Genomic DNA, 15,386 nt, shown 5'->3' with positions numbered 1-15,386 from the left:
GACAGTTTTCAAATAATTTATTAGGAATTTAAAACTGAAATCTGGAAAAAGGGTTACAGGTGTGGAGAGAACAAACATCGGAGTGTAATAACTTACTGGCTTAAAAACACAGCTTTATTTCTTTTAAAAAAAATGCCCACCCTGAAACCGGAGCCTCAGCCTCCAGGCAGTGGCAGCACTGGCCAGAGAGTGAATCACAGCCCAGCAGCAGCACAGCTGGCCTTGGGTGTCTGGAGGGGGCACGGAAGCAGTTCAGCGCATATACCAAGAGGGAGGAAAGCGCTGTCCGCAGACCCAAATTTGAAGTATATAGAATAAAAATAAACCCAATAAAATGCAGCTCTTCTTTAATTAGGAAATATTTAAAAAAACAGACATACAGACTCTTGTCTCAGTAACAAAAATTATTGCTTTGTGTTTTCAGTACTGATCCGTTAAGTACCCTCTTACCTAAACAGAACTCTCCAAACGCATCGCCTGGGTCAGGACAAGCTCCAGCAGACGGGGGAGGGATGGAAGAGAAAAAGGGCCCCGTGGCCTTCCCAGTCCTTTACTAAATGCCCCTCTCCCTTACAGGGGCTCAGTTTGGGGGAAGAGAGGGAATGATTTTTAAAACTTAAGATGAAGCTGTTATTTCCCTGGGAAAAGAGTTTGGCTGCATCTTAATAAAAGGCTTAATCACCCCCCTTAACAAGGTCTTTGGTTCACTGAAATCCAGACCCAAACCTGCCCCGTGTTCTCCTGCTGGAGGCTCTCCCTGGCAGAGCGCTTGTTAGCAGGGGCCTGGACCACGCCAGGGGAAGCCCCGGCAGGTTCTGGAGAAGGGACCAGATCACCCCCACACAGGACAACGGACAAATTCCCACAGTCTTCAGAAAACAGAGTAAAGCAAACGGGAAGCTGCAACTCTATAATTCATATAATCCCTGAGAAGCCCTTAACCCGCCCCCAAATCACCACCCTAATGCTTTTCTCCCCCGTAATGACTCCCCAACCCAGCGCCCTGCCCTTCAGAGAATGAGCACCCGAATCTCCCCCTGGCCCTGGGCGACACCCCTTCCCATACCCTCGCCTCCCGAGGAGGGTCCCCTTTCCCCGGAAATCTTGACGCAAGCGATAGTGTTTGGAGAGTGAATGCCTTTCAAAGTAACCAAGACAAGCAATGGCGGTAAAGCCCTTTACCTAAAGCCAAACCAGAGGCTGGCACTACGGAGCCCAGTGTTGGAGTCTGTACATCGAGCAATTGGAAGCAGCTTTAACCCGCTCAGCAAAACAGCCGATGGCCGGTACGTTTCACCCCCGCCCCCCGCCCACCCCCCCCCCCTTTCATCTCATCAGAGGTCTTAAAATCTTACAGTAAAAGGTGTACAAAAAAAGAACGGAGTCCTGTCAGGATTCTGCTGGAGAGTATTGCTCACGCTGCGGCACCAAGTCCAGGACCTGGAGCTGCTCCTTGGAGCCAGGCTGCAGGCAGCAGCCAGGTTCAGCTCGCGATATTTACATATTATACAGGAGGAAAAAGAAAACCCCACGTAAAACTAAACCTAGGAAAAAAAAAATTCTCTTAGCTGTAAGGATAGTGTTTTTCACTTAGCAAAATATACATTTGTTTTGTTCCATAGCGATGTCCAACGTTTTCGGATCCTTGGAGTTTCACACTTTTCAAAGCCTCACATTTACAAAACAGAAACAATTAAAAACAGTTTCTTTAAAAAAAATAGAAATACATCAGTTCCTCTCAGCCTTTGCTCTCTCTGTGTCTCTTTCTTCCCTTCAGAACTGCATTCTTGTTACATACCGTGCTTTAAAAACACTGACGACAACAACAACAGAGTTGAAAATATTCAAAACAGTTTCAAAGCCAAATAAAAATACTCCTCAATAAAAACTACCTAACACAATCACAAAGCCAATTCATAAAATATGTCTACTAGCTCGGGAAAGAGCAAACAACAAAAAGAAGGGGTAGCCCCAAAAAAAGATAAAAAAATAAAATAAAAAAATAAAACTAACAGCTAATAAAATAAATAAAAGAAGAATCGGTGGGCTGGGGGCAGGGAGGGGGGAAGCGTAAACCGTCGGTGGTTAGTAAGAAAGCGAGATGATCTCCTCGGGTTCAGTCCAGTGTGGTCTGGTCAAAGGGAGAGATCAGGGCAGGGTGGCAGGAGCCTGGCAGCCAGCCGGCAGTGTGCAGTTTGATTCAAGAAAAAGGTAACCTTGGCTCATCCCCCGAGGCTCACCAGATCCTCCAGCCGCTGTCCTCGGTTAGGTCACTGGGGAATCTGCGGGACACAGCAGGGGAGGGAAGGGACAGGATCTAGAACAACCAACAGCTTTTCTCTTGGGGTTTTCTTTCGGTGTGATCTGACAGAAATACTCGACACCCAAACTTGCCCCAGCACAGACTCGCTCTGCATCTCACTGGCGCAGTGACGGGGAATAGCAGAGATGCTTCTACCTTTGAAGGCAACGTGCAGGCCTGGGAAGCAAGGCCCCACACGCTGCGCAGCCTGCCCGCCCCCGGGAGCCCTCTGACATAGCAGGGTCCAGCCATTTCTCCAGCACTTGCCTCAGCCCTGCCAGGCTGCCCTGAGCTCCTGTCTGGACACGGTTCCCTGCAAGCTTTTGCCCTCCTTTTTTGAAAAGCTGGCTTTTTTTTTTTTTTTAATTTTAAGCCAGCTAACTTCAGCTATGTTTGCAAAGCAAGCAGAGACCATCCACCAGTTCCCTCCCATCTGAGGACCAGAAACAGAACTGATCAGACTCAGATTTTTCCTTCTGCCCTCTTCCCAGGTAGGGGAGGCAAAACCTCACTCCCAGAAACAGTGGTCTCAGTAGCAGTGAGAGCAACTAGCTGCATGGAGGAGGCTTCCCCAACCATGCAGGTGAGCCAAGCTTGTCTCTCAGGATCACCACTGGATTGTGATTCTGGCCAACCTTGCAGATCTTTCCTCTTTCCATCAGTGCTCTCATTTCCTTCCTCTCTGTGCCCAGACACTAAGTGACCTCTCCACATCGCTCCCAGCCTGGGGAGCGTAAGGTAGGAACCCAACCTGCCAAGCCTCTAGTACAGAAGAGAGCCCCAGGCTGGCGTCACAGCGGCATCCACAGCTCCTGCCAAGCGCAGGGTTCAGCGCCTCTCATCACCCGTTCCTGTTTGAAGCTTTCTTACCTCCTGCCTCCTTGGTCCCCAGCTTCAGTGATACCCATTGGTAAAAGCTGTTGCAATCAAGGGACCCTGTGAAGAAAGAATCAAAACCCCACTCTTAAACAAAACAAAAGCAAAGCAGAATTACTACCACCACAAATTCAGTCATTGCCCAGATGTCAGGAAAGCCGGTTTCAGTCGGAGGTGCCAGGTCTAAAGAGCACATCACCCTGCAGGACACTGCATCAGGGCCAAGATGGGCTCTTGGAAAGTCTGGAGACTGGGATCTTGAGTGGTGGTCAGGGAGAGCCAGCAAAGGCCAGGGATGTGGGCTCCAAGTGAACTGCTGCATTCCGCACTGGCCACTTGGGCTCAGCGGTGGCATGGCAAATGCTGTGGCAGGTGGCATTTCTTAACCAGAAAGCAGGCTGGGGGCTGAGAGGGGGCTGCCCACCGCCGCTCACCTCCATCACCAAGTGGAGATACAGCCCCTTCCCCTGGAGGTGCCACTCTCCATCTTGCTCCCCCTGTGCAGAGCCCAGCAGGGAACACTTACCCCTAGGCTGTGGCCGAAGCCGGTGCTTGGGGCTGGACTGGCAGCGCTGATGTAACTGCTGACCCCTGAGTCCTGGTTGGCGGCTCCATAAAGCTCTGCCATCGGCCCAGGGCTGGTGGTGCCCAGAAATCCACCGGTGCGACTGGGGGTGGAACCTACAGGAGGCAGAAAAACTGTGTAGTGAAGATCCCATAAATGCAACCCCGTCCCACCCGCCTCCTGCAGCCCACCGCAAACCTCCGTGACAGGACACCGCGCCGGGGAGGAAAGTGGCAGTTACCTGTCCCTCGCACCACGGCCGCCGCAGCCGCTGCTGCCGCCATCGGTCCATACGCAGTGAGGGGGATTGCTGGAAAAGAAGGAACGGGCGTCTCAGGGGCACTGTGGCTACGTGGGAAACTCCTCAACAGGAGCCTTCATTTCCCGCTGAAAAATACCAGGCCCACACAGACATATCGGCTTAGTGCATCACACAGGACATCGAAGGATGACAACAGGGAAGTGCACAGCCCTGTGTTTATTAGTATCCTTTTGCACAGCAAATGTCTGGGGAAACTCACTAGCCGTGCTCTGCTAAACCCACACCCTGGAGCAGCTGAGGATACGATGTAGAAGAGCTGAACCAGAAGTGGGCAATTTCAGATGCATCCTGGCGCTACTTAGCTTGCAAGATGCAGTTAATCTGAAGCTACAGATCCAGATTTTGGCTGTAAACGTGGAGAAATGCAGCAGCTCAGGGACAGCAGTTGACAGCTCAGCATCTGGAGGCTCAGCCCCTCCTCTCTGTCCCTTGGTAGTATTCTTGAATTACAGTTTAATAGCCTCTTTCTCCCTATTTCTTTACGCTGCTTAAGACACACTATCCTCCCCATTCTGAGTTTTGCTTCTGAACTGCTCAAACCCATGCCATTTGTTGTAGAAGAGCATGAAATATACACCTAGGGAGCGGGAACTAGAAATGGCTTAATTAAAACAGTAAGTCTTAATTTATATGTAGCAGTTCTAATTCCCAACTCTACTGCCACAGGCATCCAGCCCTCAGGGCAGGAGGCATCTAGCCAGTATGTTTCTTTTTGCCCTTAAAATGACTAGGTCAGCATTTCATGCTTGAATGTGAAATTCACTGTTATTCTGTTTAGAGCACCATAAAAAGAGGTCAGAACAAATCAATCGCGTTAAGGCTGAAACCTAGGCTAGCTTATAAGGGAATATTTAGTAGCAGGCACCAGCCTGTTTCAAGCAAACGTCATATGAGGCTTATATCTGGGTTAGCCGCTCATTACAGGCCCTGGGCCAACATGAGCATGTTGCTGCTTTGCATCACCCCCAAGGATGCCATTCCGGGGAGGAAAGGCTGCTGGCAGCCACCCTCCTGCCCCATCATTGCTTCAAGTCTCTAACACACAGCTGAATGAATGGGGTTTTACTGAAAGAGGAGGCCAGGTCTTCCCAAAAAGACTCCGGTTCTTTTTCCAGGAGAAACCCTTCTTGCCTTTGCAGTCTATCTACCAAGACACCAGGTTTGTGTTGTGATTACAAAGCACCTGCATGTTAGCTCCCTGCGTGCTGGAGCAATCATCCCTGCTTATGCCATCCCCTCATCTCAGTTCCACTTGCCAAGCCCATAGAGCGCAGCCCATTTACGCGCACGCATCCACTTGACGGCACAAGGGCCCTCGAGCACTGCGCAGCTCGCTGGGCCTTTGTAGGAACGAAGGGGGCCCTGCCCTTCACGGGACCAACTCCAGCCTATACATGAGAATCGCAGCTCTTGGCCTAGCCAAGAGGCTGCACAGTGACTGTTTAACAGTAGGTAAGCGTAACGGGAAGGGAAGAATGCCACGATCCCCAGCTGGTACTTCAGCGAGACACTCAGGACTGTAAGCTAACATGGCACCCAGCCAGGACAGCAGCATTAATAACTTCTTGTTGTACAGAGCCCTGGTGCACCCCAGCCGCCGGTGACAGCCGGGCCCCAGGCGATTCACCTCCGCTAGGAAAAGGCACAGTGCAACCCGGGGTGGACCTTGGAGGGAAAAGCACTTTTGCCAAGTCACCGATGTTCCTCTACAAATTTTATGGGTTTTGCTGAAAAACATACATGTAAATAAACAACTGGACCCCCATCTCCTTTGCTTGGCAACCAAAAGGCTCAGAGGTGGGAGTCAGGTGCTTACGCTGTTGCATACATGGTGTCAGGAAGGGTTTTACTGGGAAGGAGCTAGGACTCAGTCTCCCCCTACCTTCCTCGGGGCAATTTGTTCATTGGTGGCTGCCAACCTCAGCGTTCTCAGGAACAGAGACTCCCTGAGGATTGGCACAGTTCTGTGCCACAGAAACCCCCTTTTAAGACTGTTGGTACTGATAATTGCAGGAGAGCTTCTCAGGAAGCTTTTCTCTACACCCCCATTGCAGAGAGTCAAACCCTGAAACAGGTGGAGTAAAGGAAGTGCTGGAGAGGAGGAACACCATGGAAATTAGATGGCACATGGGGAGCAGGGTGCTACACAAAGCTGCTTTTCTATGACAAAAACCATGGACAGGACAGAGCTGGGGAAAATATGGCCATGGAAGGGAGAGTAGACAGAAGGAGCATCACCTAGAGAGAACACACTGCACACAACCTGGGGGCTGAGGATCCGAAGGGTATCTGCACCGTGAGGACACTGAGCCAAGACTAGACTCTGGAGAACGGTCCTCTGCCCCTGTTTCTTTCCACAGTTTCCTACGAGCACTGCAGGACTTTGTGGAGTCCCACCACACTCACTTCCGCCTGGGAAGTCTCTGTGGGAGTAGCTGGGGAGCTGCAGCACCCAGGGCAGGGAGAGCATTCCCTGTAGCCCCTCCTGCACAGGGAAACGGGATTAGAGTAACCAGGAGTGCCCCAAACCCTCCCTCCTCCCAGCACTCCAAATCTCATCCTTGCAGCAGCTCAGGTTAAGGTCATTTGTAGACCTTTGAGAAGTCACCCTGCTCTCTGCAGTTTTCCATATCTGGTTTACACCCAACCTGGGGCAAGGAGCTAAAAAAAGGCAAGCAGCAGGAAATGCCATCTAAGGATTACATGCCTTCATCTGGTATAACCTGCATTGTCCCTCCATCTTTCGAGCCCCAGCTTTGGATGGAGCTTGTACAGATGGAAGATGAAATAAGGAACGTTTCCAGACTAACTGCACCAGGCTGTGGAGCAGCGACACCACTGGAACAGCCCAAAGCCCCCTTCTCCCCTTCCAGCTTGTGAGTGTAGGAAATGAGCGGGACTGACCTGTGAGCTCAGGGAGGACGGGGGCACTCGGGAGAGGGGTCCGCTCTACACGGAACTCTAAAAACGAAATGCAAGACAGCTTAGGAACTTGTCAAACACCCCAAGGGAGACCCCGCAGAGAGATGGTAGCCAGGGTCTGCTGGGGGAGCAGCCTGCAGCAAGACTGTGACCAGATCAGTGTCTTCTTTAAACTAACTTACTTATGACTGGTGCTGAAAGGTGCTGGACTCCTGCCCTGGAAACTGAAAGGATTCATTTAGCCTTAGAATAAATCTGGCCAAGGCAGGGCAAGTGCAAGCTTCATTGTGCAGCCTTAGGTCTGCCCTGGAGCACTGCTCTGCGACCCATCTGATCTGACCTCTCAGCTGCCATGCCAGTGGGTGCTCAGTATGTGCCACACTCATATGGGCATGGGTTTACAACGAGGCACTCAAAGCCTCTATGACTGAGACCCATAAACTGGATACACAGAGAGCTTCCAGACAGCTAGGAGACAACAGCAACTTTCAGCCACAGTCAGCCTGGGCTCACCTCAGGCGAATAGGAAACTTCCCATTCCCAGCCCCTAACATCAAGACTTCATATATAAACCATCACACTGAGGGATGGAGGAAGGGATGCTTGGAGTTGCCACTTCTCTAGAAAATAGCAAGACAGTCTTTTCCCTGAGTGTGTTCTGCCTCACTCCTCTGCCTTGCAGAAAACAGGAGGGAGAAGAGGCCCCAGAAAGCTCTGAGCAGCTGCAGCACAGCAGGTTCCAGCCATTGATCGCAGAATCCATGTTCTGAGCACATGGCGGGGCTGGGAGCTTGAAACCACCCAGTTTGCAGGGGATCTGCAGCCCACTGCCCCAGCAGATGCTGTCTGGAGGCTGTGAGCGGTCCAGGCACTGTGCAGAACACAACTGTAGCATTGCAGGCGCCTGCATTTCGGGTGCCCAGGAGTTCCCTGGCTCATGGAAAGCCACGTTTTAAAATTCTGTGCTACTTTCAGAGCAGTGGCAACTCTGGTAAAGAGAAACAGACACACACAAAGGCAGCGAGACAGGCAGAGCTGCAGGGGCCCTTCTGTGTCACAGCAGCAGCCCTACAGAGGAGGCTAACATAAAGGGCGTCAGAGCAGCCTTGGGCCTTTCCTGCCACTGGAGTGTGAGGATAATCCTAATGAAGGACAGGCTGTTCCCACCTATTCCAGGGCTTCTCCCCTCCCCCTTCCACATCCGTCTCCAATTTACAGAAAGACCAAACGGGGGAAAGGGGCAGAGCCTGGGTCACGGATCATGCCAGGGACTCCCATCACCTCGAGGCAAACCAAAAAACTGAGCAGGGAGCACCACTCACCAGGGAACTGGTAAGTGTAGCCAGGTGCAATGCCAGTGTAACTTCGACTCGCATAGGTGGCAGCTTGAAAGCCTGGATAACCTGGGGGAAGAGAAAAGGGCTCTGTTACTGCAAGGTCACAGGGTCCACGTCCTCAGTGCCTGGCTGCTCATGAGCAGCGTGACCATTAGTGTTAGAAAGCACGAACAGGGCTAATAGCATAAACCTCAGGAAACTGCTGGGCAGAGTGCATGACACATGTGAGTCTGCAGGAGAGTTTTAGCAGGCACGTTTAATCTTTTCCTCGCTCCAAACATGTAAGGACATGGAGGTTTCCTTCTCAGAAACTCAAAGCTCTGCAGAGTAAGGCTTTCTGATGCATCAGCTGGATTTACAAATAGGAGATCAGGGAGGTGGGGGCATTTGAACGGCTGAATAGCTCTGAGTCACTTTTGCACTAGATGCGCTGGCGAATGCAGGCACAGCTCTTCTTCCTGGCGCCAGGCAGGAGGACAATTCCTGCTGTTCCCCAGGAAGCTGACCACCTCTACAGAACAAGCCTGTGAGAACACAGGGCATTGACTCAGAAACGAGTATTTGATTCAAGATCTCCCAAGACACGAGTACGTGGATTTCCCCATGACTCAGCTTGAGCCTTGCTGCTTTAAAATACAGATGGCTTAGAAAAGGCAAAACCCCAAATCACAGGCTGGAGATTTATTTTCCTTCAATAAGTCAAGTGAAAACATTGGGGAAAAAATGCCCTTTTTGGGGTTTTGTTCAGTGATTGACTGCTACTCGGCAGGCTTAGCAAGGAGAGCCAGGCTGAGTACACCCTGCCCAGCAACACCAGCGATGATCTTGAGCAAACACTGTGCTCTTGGGTCAGCTCAAGCCTGGCTAGAACAAACATGGGAAGGGAGAGAAGCCAGGACCAGCACCCATGCTGGAAGGATCATGCTTGACTCACAGATCCAGGCATGAGGGTTTGTAGACCTGGAAGTGGAAGCTACAAAGGACATTATTTTTTTTTAAAAAAATCTTTTATCCAAATACATTTCCCTTAAAAATCATTGATAGACATGAAACCCAGCCTGCTTGTCTCCAATCACTCCTTACAAGGCAGTCCCACAGTAAGTGTATAGTTTTCCTTGCAATACCAGATACTAGCTGTCCCTGAGAAGGAGGGAACAAAGTGAGACAAAGCTTAATTAGAACTTTAAGGGCATTTTTACAGTTTTAAAATGGCAATGAGGACATTTATATGGACCACGATTACAAGTGGAAGCTCAGGGGCTCTTTAACCAACTAATTCATCAGAAAGCCTGTACAAGCGTGGGAGGAAGATGCCTGGGCACAGATTACTCCACACTGGGTTCAGCTATGTAGTTACATCCTATTCCACAAGAGGCGTTAAAGAATTACAGTCTATATGCTAAGGCACTGTGGGACCGTTAATGGAGTTGCAGGGGGGCCAGAGCTGCCCAGCACATGGCTGCGCCCGGCCAGCTCCGGCTGTCACAGGGCAGCAGTGACAAGTTTGCAGTTTTTCGAGGTGCCACCAGAGGGCAAATTGTGATCGCAAACAGGTCCCGGCGCCCCTCTCAGCGTCCCGGGTCTTGCACCAGGGAGAGCTGCCCTTGGCCGCCCTGCCAGCTCTCGGAATAAAACCTCTAAGCTGCTGCCTGGCACGACCGGGAGCTGGGGAGGAGATCTGTCCTTGGGCTTACCCAGCATGCCGATCCCGAGCATGAAGGCATCCATCCCGTAAGGCATGACTCGGGACCGCCCTCGTGCTGAGCCCGTTGGGGACATCACCTCCTTCGGCTGAGCTTTTTTACACTCCACCTGCCACAAGAAAGAAAGAGTCAGGCTCGGCCGCCACGGGCGCAGGGTGCTGCCACCGAGCAGCGGCTGGGCTGCAGGCCAGGCACTGCCCAGCCCTGGCCACCGCCGGCAGCCCCCTCCGCTGCCCTGGCTCAGCATCCCTGCCTCTGGCCTGCAGGCTGCCAGCCTTTCCTCTGGCTCTGCAGCCACCACAGGCAATGGGGAGCTCAAACACTGCTTTTTCCTCCTGGTGCTGCCCTTGACACTCTGCCTGGCCCTGCACCGGGGCCTCAAAGCCTCATTTTCCTCATTTCTGAATAAAGGTAAAGCCTGCCCCCTCCCAGGCCACTGAGAGGTTTCATGTAACTTCAAAATCTCCAAGTATTGCACAATTCCTAGTTACAGTTAGCTCTTCTTGAAAACTCTGTATTGTGCTGGTTCACCTCCACACTGCAAATTCCTCTCCCAAACTGGCTACTATGATTTCGGTGAAAAGACTCGATCCAATTCCCACTGCAGAGAAAGTGCGTCAGGACCCAAGTGCCTCACACATCCTGCCCCTGTGCCACTGCCCCACTCTATCCCATACCTCTGTCCCTTCTCCCCCCGGGTTCTGCCCCAGACACTCACCATTTTGTTGTTGATCTCGTGGAAGTGGATTTCACACACTTTTTCCACAATGTCTTCACTTTCAAATGTGACAAACCCAAAACCTGAAGAAAAGGCAAAACTCCTTGATCAGGTCAGAGCTCTGCACAGTTTGCACCCGCTACCCACATCCTTTTATTGGCAGGAGAAGAGAAGGATGGTACAATCAGCCCTTTTTAAAACGTCTGTCATTTATCTTCCCTCTCCACCAAATCCTGCTTTTATGCACATGGAGAACAGGATCATCCCCTTACAGATTCACCTTTCCTCCTCTTTCTGCGCTTCCTACCTTCTCTGAACCCACCTGCACTCAAAACCAAGTATTTTTTTCTTCAACTTTGCTGTTTGCAAGGCAAACCACATGGCTGATAATACTGGGGAGGATCCCAGCAGATGCTCACACAAAGAGTCAGTAGAGAAATGAACAGCTGCTTGCCAGGACATCACCATCCTGGCTAAATGCACCCCACCAGCAGTAACACCCTGCATGTTTCCTCTTCAGCCACCAGTCATAAAGCCTTGTATAAGCAGGCAAATATCAGCAATGCAGTTGTACGGAGCAAAACAGATAGACACAATCAAAGCGATTTGCAAAGTTTCACCAAAGTAAGGTTAGTATCTGGGATAAGACAGGACAGCGTGTTCCTGGCCCCTGGCCCACGCTCACACCTCCCCTTCGCTGACGGTTTTGGCAAAAACCAGCTCGGGTGGGCAGACGAAACTCCTCTCAGCTGACTGTAGCTGCTTCCGGAAAACTGAGGCAGGTGGGAGGATGTCTTTAAGCTTGCCTTACAAGCAAGCTGGGATTAAGCAGAGCTCTCCACTTTTCAGAATACGCCAATTCCATGGTGCTTTAAAGTAACTTATAAAAACAGAGGGGGATCCGCTGCCCAGAACTCCACTCCTTCTCCATACTGCTAGAAAAGTCTCTCCACAAACTCCTCCATCTATCTGGGCCCAGGTAGTTACACATCATTCACCTTAACACCCACAAGCAGTGGGGATTGGGAGTTCAAGAACAAAACCCTGATGCCAAAACCAGTCCTGAACCGCATCAGATCCCCACCAGCTCTGCTGCACCCTGGGCAGAGCACCCCGCTGCCGACACAGCGGCTGTCAGCTCTCCCTGCTCCTCCCAAAACGCCTGGCAACTCTTTAATTGGACTAAACTGGGAGGCACCCACGGAGGAACAGGGGTTAACACTTCTTCCCTTTTAAGATGAAGCTGGAACATCGTCCGAGGCCAGGCAATCAGAGTAGATTTAATGGCTTTAGAAAAAAGCAAAAACCTGAAGGGCACACAGTGTAGCGAGAGCAGAAGGGAGTGTTCCCTTGCTGATCCGGGGGCAGAGGTGCTTGGAAGTACTTCAAAGAGACAGCCATAAGAGTGGCCCAGCACGGGGCTGTTACTGGCCCTCATTTGGAAGACGCCGAAGCTAAGTTTGCAGGTTAAGTTGTTGCCATTAAACCTCCGAGCTGGTGCACTGCTAGTGTCCAGCCCTGCCACGCCACCAGGTAGTCGGCCTGAAGACTCACCAGGAAAGCAGGAGGCAGGGATGCCCATGGGTGGGCTAGGTCCAGATATTACAAATATTACAGCCTTGTTCCCGTCCTGTAACCAGACTCCATCAGCAAGACTCGGGTAAGAAAAGGTGACCTGGGAGCACAAGCGGGCTCTGGGCCGAGGAAGGGGCGAGAAGCAGGCACTCTTCAGGCTCTCGTGTCAGCTTTCCCAGAGCTCAGATTACTCAGGACAAGGTAAGACACACACTGCGGGCTGGAGCCATGGAGGTAAGCGGGCAGGGGAGGGGGCCATCTCCTCTCACATATCTGCAACTCGGCGGGTTTATAGCACAGGAAACACACTGGACAAAAGCCCTCTGTGCTGCAACGGACGCTGGTAAAGGATGCAGATGCAAAAGGACTGGACGACTGGAGGCAAGATAAAGAGCAGCTGCGGCCCGCATCCCCTGCTGCTGGGATACTAACCCCTCCCTAGGCAAGGCAGGAGGCAAACCCTCCACAGTTCCCCTTCCTAGAGCCAGAAGACCACTCTCACCTCGGTGTCGGTTGGTTGTCTTGTCAAACATCAGCATCGCATCGTCCACCTGCAAAGAGAAGGGCTCCGATCAGATTATTGCTCCTGCCACGAGCATCCTCTGACACATTTGCACTGAGCTTCCCGGGCCACCCCAAACCTGAGGGGATCAAGATGAGACCTCCTATCCCCAAGAAGGGAAACAGGGTGTGCACAGACACACACACAAACACACAACAGCTACCACACCAGGCACCTCCCCAAGCCGCAACCAGAATGGTCCCCCTACCAGCCCGGGGCAGGTGCTGCTGAGCCGAGCCCCCTCAGCCCGGCCCCTGGCAGCAAGCGACCCTGATTGTTTGCCGGCAGCTCCAGCCGAGGGGCAAGGAGCAGGGAAGGCATTGTTCCCAAATCCCGGCCTCAAAGGAGAGGAGAATTAAAGGAGGGGAGAGAAGCAAAGCTAGAGAGGGGAGAGGAATAAGGGGCCTCCCAGCGACAGGGGAAGCAGAGGCCTCAGACAACAGAGCCTGCCTGGGAAAGCTGGGAAGCGCCCCCGCCCCCACCCCAGAGGAGCCTTTCCTCTAAGTGAGGTTTCCCACTGCTGGAGGCTGTAATTAGAGCAAATTTACTGCAAGGCCTGAGCAGGGCTGCCTTCCCGGGGGGAGGGGCAGCCGGATCCCATCCCCCAGCCGGCCAGGGGCTGCTCTCCTCCCCAGCGAGCACATCACCGCCTGGTGCCACTTTTCCCCCCATCTTCCCGCTGGCTGTTGCTTTCAGAAACACATCTGCACCGCTCTGCAGGTCAGGCCGAGCAGGGTTAAAAAATACACTTCAATCCCCTCCGTGTAAGCTCCAGTGTAAACCTGTCCCACTGACCCATCCCTCCTCTCTAATACCACTGCCTTAATCCGATTATGAAACTGGATGTGCAAGTGCTCAGGGGAGGCAGCAGCAGTCTCTGGCCAGCAGCTGCCCTGACCCTCCTCCTCCTCTTCCTCCACACGAGACAGCCGCTACCCGAGCAGCGAGCCCCATGCACCCCCAACTCTGCAGAAGGATCACTCTCTTGCCTTATCCCTGGGAAGCATCTGCATCGCTGCCTTCTCTGGAACATCCCACTGATGAGGGCTGAGTGCTGCCTGTACCCTGACGCAGGCAGCCAGTGGCTTCTCTCATGGAAAGCCCACAGCCCCAGTCAGGGAAAGGAAAGTGCTCCTAGCCCCAGTCCCCCAGGACAGCATGGGACACCCAGATCCACCTCAGTGCCATGAGGATGGAAAGAGCCCTTGCTAACATTTTCAGTGCCATTATAAGCAGACAGAGATCATCTCTGATGCCCTTGGGCTTGTCCAACACATCCACCCTGCAAAGAGCCAGCTGACAACAGACAACCTGGCTCCTGCTCATCTTGCACTTCCCCTGTCACGGCTCAGCCTCTCTCAGCCAAGTCAACAAACACCTGAGAAACGTGCCGGGCATCCAGCCGGAGCCACAGGGCACGTACGACTTCACTCAGACCCGAAGCAACTCAGCAGCTTCCCAATACACAGCCAGGGAGCTGGGGGCTGACGGCAGCTCATCATGCTGCCATTCCCCATCGCCGCTCACTCCCGCCCCTACACCATTTCCCTTCACAGTGCCAGCCCAACTGTGACGTGCTGGAGGGAAACCTGACATGGCTTCAGAATATTTCAAGGGGGTTTACTGTATGTTTTTGTTCATTTTTAAAGCTAGATCCATTCCTCCATCCAGTTCGCAAAAAGGCTGGGCACATAGCTGTGCTCAGGGAGAAAGAAAGCTGTGTCAACAGCACTCTGCAGCAGTGCTGCTCCCTTAGACTTCAACTCCAGTAGCTAGAACCCACAAACCCATCACCATGAGAGATGGGCACAAGAAAGGAAAACCCAGCAGGGACAAGCACAGCCCAGCTGCTGACTTACTCTGTCTGAGCAGACCCAGCAACCTCTTTGTGGAGCCTGGAAAGCGGGAGCAGCTGCAAGTGGCAGAGCCCAGCACCCAGCCACGCACAAAACCACCTCCCAGCAGCGGCTGGGCACTCCTGCGGTGCTTGAGCACTCAGAGCCGGGAGATGTGCAACCACTTCATCCCAAACTGCACTCCCTATGCCAAGAGCAGAGCTGCAACCTTCCCCATCTGAGCTTTTTTTCTAAGTTTCTGCTGGTGCTTTGAGATCAGGTGTCTGCCCAGCACCCCAAAATGTACTCACTTTGCAAAAACATACTTACAACAACACACGTACCCTTTTTGAGAGCTGTTTCCTGCCATTAACTAAATCTTAGGTATCTAAATGTATATACACATAATATGTGAAATAGTCTCACCGCACTCAACTCCAGGGGCCTCAACATTGTGTAGGACTACAACTGGTGGGTTTTATTGCCAACAAAATCTATACATGAGCATCTTCTTGTCTCCTTCCAAGGCAACAGGTGAGATGATTTGGGAGGTCTCAGACAGCACACAGCCAGTGCTGTGAGGTAAAGCAGGGCCCTGCAACCAGGAGGGTGCAGAGATAGTGCCAGAGTCTACAAAGGCCCATGGAACAGGCTGCAGCCCAGAGCACA

The 15,386-nt window shown here is 52.2% G+C and overlaps 1 protein-coding gene across 4 annotated transcripts in view; it reads right to left on the bottom strand.

The window, feature by feature from the left end:
• MSI1 (musashi RNA binding protein 1) overlaps positions 1-15,386 on the bottom strand; it is a 30,814-nt gene continuing 15,428 nt past the window's right edge. For 2 of the 4 annotated variants that reach the window (XM_033001445.2, XM_042805514.1), the window contains 9 exons: positions 12,823-12,871; positions 10,746-10,828; positions 10,019-10,136; positions 8,310-8,390; positions 6,970-7,026; positions 3,985-4,053; positions 3,705-3,859; positions 3,173-3,238; positions 1-2,282 (listed from right to left, as the gene is read on the bottom strand). In XM_033001445.2, coding sequence (XP_032857336.2) covers positions 3,197-3,238; positions 3,705-3,859; positions 3,985-4,053; positions 6,970-7,026; positions 8,310-8,390; positions 10,019-10,136; positions 10,746-10,828; positions 12,823-12,871 — 654 coding nt within the window. In that variant the 3' untranslated portion in view covers positions 1-2,282; positions 3,173-3,196. The remainder of the gene's footprint in view (positions 2,283-3,172; positions 3,239-3,704; positions 3,860-3,984; positions 4,054-6,969; positions 7,027-8,309; positions 8,391-10,018; positions 10,137-10,745; positions 10,829-12,822; positions 12,872-15,386) is intronic. The other 2 variants (XM_042805517.1, XM_042805515.1) reach the window with 1 other exon arrangement.

This window comes from Tyto alba, unplaced genomic scaffold, assembly GCF_018691265.1.
Source record: "Tyto alba isolate M040663 unplaced genomic scaffold, T.alba_DEE_v4.0 Super-Scaffold_44, whole genome shotgun sequence".
NCBI classification, from domain to species: Eukaryota; Metazoa; Chordata; class Aves; order Strigiformes; family Tytonidae; genus Tyto; species Tyto alba.
The sequence above is the reverse complement of the archived record's forward strand: the minus strand, read 5'-3'. Positions and strand labels throughout refer to the sequence as shown.